Source organism: Cebus imitator, unplaced genomic scaffold, assembly GCF_001604975.1.
Source record: "Cebus imitator isolate Cc_AM_T3 unplaced genomic scaffold, Cebus_imitator-1.0 Scaffold214, whole genome shotgun sequence".
NCBI lineage: Eukaryota > Metazoa > Chordata > Mammalia > Primates > Cebidae > Cebus > Cebus imitator.
Genome location: NW_016107529.1, coordinates 3,532,261 through 3,534,822, shown reverse-complemented (window position 1 = coordinate 3,534,822; position 2,562 = coordinate 3,532,261). Strand labels below are relative to the sequence as shown.

At 48.4% G+C, this 2,562-nt stretch overlaps 1 protein-coding gene across 1 annotated transcript in view; it reads right to left on the bottom strand.

Moving 5' to 3' along the window:
- ZYG11B (zyg-11 family member B, cell cycle regulator) overlaps positions 1–2,121 on the bottom strand; it is a 91,661-nt gene extending 89,540 nt beyond the window's left edge. Inside the window, exon 1 of the mRNA XM_017548811.2 lies at positions 1,907–2,121. Coding sequence (XP_017404300.1) covers positions 1,907–1,909 — 3 coding nt within the window. The 5' untranslated portion in view covers positions 1,910–2,121. The remainder of the gene's footprint in view (positions 1–1,906) is intronic.
- Positions 2,122–2,562: the final 441 nt, after the last annotated feature.

The following is a 2,562-nucleotide window of genomic DNA, read 5'->3' as shown; positions in this document are numbered from 1 at the left end:
ATGATGGCTCATGCCTGTAATTAAAGCACTTTTAGAGGTCAAGGTGGGAGGATGGCTTAAGTCCAGGAGGTTAAGACCAGACTGGGCAACACAGCGAGACTCCATCTCTACAAAAAATTTTACAAATTAGCGGGGCACAGTAGCCCGTGCCTGTGGTACCAGCCACTTGTGAGGCTGAGGTGGGAAGATCACTTGAGCCCAGGAGTTCAGGGCTGCAGAAAGCCATGACTGTGCCACTGCACTCCAGCCTGGGCCACAGACCAAGGCCGTCTCTAAACAACGATTCCCATACTCACTCTTTCTGTGTAGTCCCTAGTTACCTCAAATTTCAGTTTGAGTTTATACTAGTCATGTGGGAAATGAGAATATAAAGGGAATCATTTAAGCACCTAGCTGGCCTGAGCACTTGGAATAAGTAAGACACGGTTACTACCTAGAACTTATATTCCACAGGGAGAAACAGGTATATTAATTGTATATTAATATTGTATATTAATTAACATTGTATATTAATACAATGACAGTGTGCGAAAGTGAAGGAGACAGGAATATGACAACCTAAAAATGCAGGAGGAAGTAAGGGAAAATTCATAGATTAAATAACTTTATAGTAAATCATTTTTCTAAAAAACAGGTGGAGGGAAAAAAAACAAAGTAGGAAAACATGATTATCAGGACTTGGTTTTGACTAGAATGTCTTATTCCTTCCAGAGACCCAAAATTTAGCTTGTTGCATATGATGGAGCAATGTTTTCAATAAATGTACAGCAAACCACTTATAAGCCAACTCAACGAAAAAAACCAACTGAAGCCTCAACGTGTTTTCAAACATAAAGAAGAAAATTTGCAAATATGAGGTTCTCCCAACTAAAGGCAGAGAGGGCAAAACAAATGAACTCTTTAGAAGGTTTAAAGAGACTTCTATCACAACCTGCCAAGCTGATTGTCAGTTCTCAAATGCCCTTGGTCTCTGCCTCCAAATGAAAACAAATCATTTGTTTTAGGTGATAACAGTCAAGCTTGTAAATAAGTATTTTTAAATTTCCCCAACCGTACCTCCACATTAAAAGATGCTCAAAAAAAAAAAAAAATTTCGAAACAATTTTAAGCTATTTCTATCAAAAGACTAGCTCTCTCCTAAGGTCACAGTATGCATGCTGGCCCTCACTTCGTGGCTCTAACACACCACCACTCAGGTTTTGCAATGACACTAGGTAACAGGATTCCAAGATCTCTTCAATGCCTCCTAAAACGGAAAGGAAGAAGCAAGCCTACAAATTCCTATCTGCCCGCCCTGCACCTCCCGGGAGGCAACAGTCCTCAAATTGTTCCTGCTTAGACCCCTGAAGCCCGTAGAAGGAAATGGGGACAGCTGTGAAAGCGAGCCGAGCGAGGACATCCGATAAGGGAAGAGGAAACGTGGATGGGAGAGGACGAAGGAACACGGAAGGAGGGGGCAGTGGAGATAAAATGGTGAAGAGGGGTGAGAAGAGCAAGAAAGAGCAGCCAAAAATAGGGAGGAAAGGGGGGAAAAGTAAAAATCACATAAGAGGAAAAAAAAGGCAAAATGATAAAGGAGAAAGGAAGGAAGAGTTAGGGTTAAAGGACGAGTGGGTGACAAAGGGAATGCGAAAAAGGCTGTCACTGGTGATGACAAAAAGGATGTCACTGGGGAGAAGGGAGATTCAGGGGGTGTCACCGAAAGGGGCTCACCCCAGCAGGTGGATGAGGGAGCACGGGGAAGGAGGAGCTGGACACCGAGAGGGAGGTTACGAGGGAGAGAGGTAAAGACAGAGAGGCCGAGAGGACACCAGAGACAGGGAGGGGCATGCCTGCAAGGGCTAGCGCGGCAGGCGGGGGCTAGGGTGGCGGGCGGCTGCGGCTGGGGCAGGCCTCGCTCCCTCACCATGGCTGCGCCGGCCTGGTCCTCGGGCGTGCAGCCTCCGTCCTGGATGCGGCGGCGGGCCGGACCGGAGCCCGCCCCCAGGCTGAGCCTGCGCGGAGGCTCCAGGAGGCTCCGGGGAGCGGCGGCTCCGGGCTTGGCCCAGGCCTCGGCCTCTTTCCCTCAGAAGCTAGAAGTGCAGCAGCCGCAGCCGCAGCCCGAACCAGAGTGCAGACTCCGCCCCCGCGAGGACCCGCCCGGGCGCGCGAGCCCGAGCTTGGCCCCGCCTCCACTCTCAATACGCAGACTCAGCCGAGGGGTCCCGCCCCCCCAGCCTGAACTCCAGCTTCTCCCCTTCTCCGGCTCTTAAAGGAGCCACACACCCCCGAATCCTAGCCTCCCTTCAAAATATGAAGAGCTTTAAATATTACATCATGACAAGAGATTACAACACCTCTCGCTTCCGTCACCTATAGACCCTTCTGTCACTCACCATCATTCTTTAAGATTTGCGCTTCTAGTACACTGTTATTCATTACTACTATTGTCATAATTCTCAGTGATTTCAACATTCGCTAATTCTTCCAATCCTCTGGCCTCTCAGATCCTTCTGTAGGAATCATTCTTGGCTCAGCCTCTCACTCTCATGCTCATACGAATAACTGTAACTCCTCGACAAT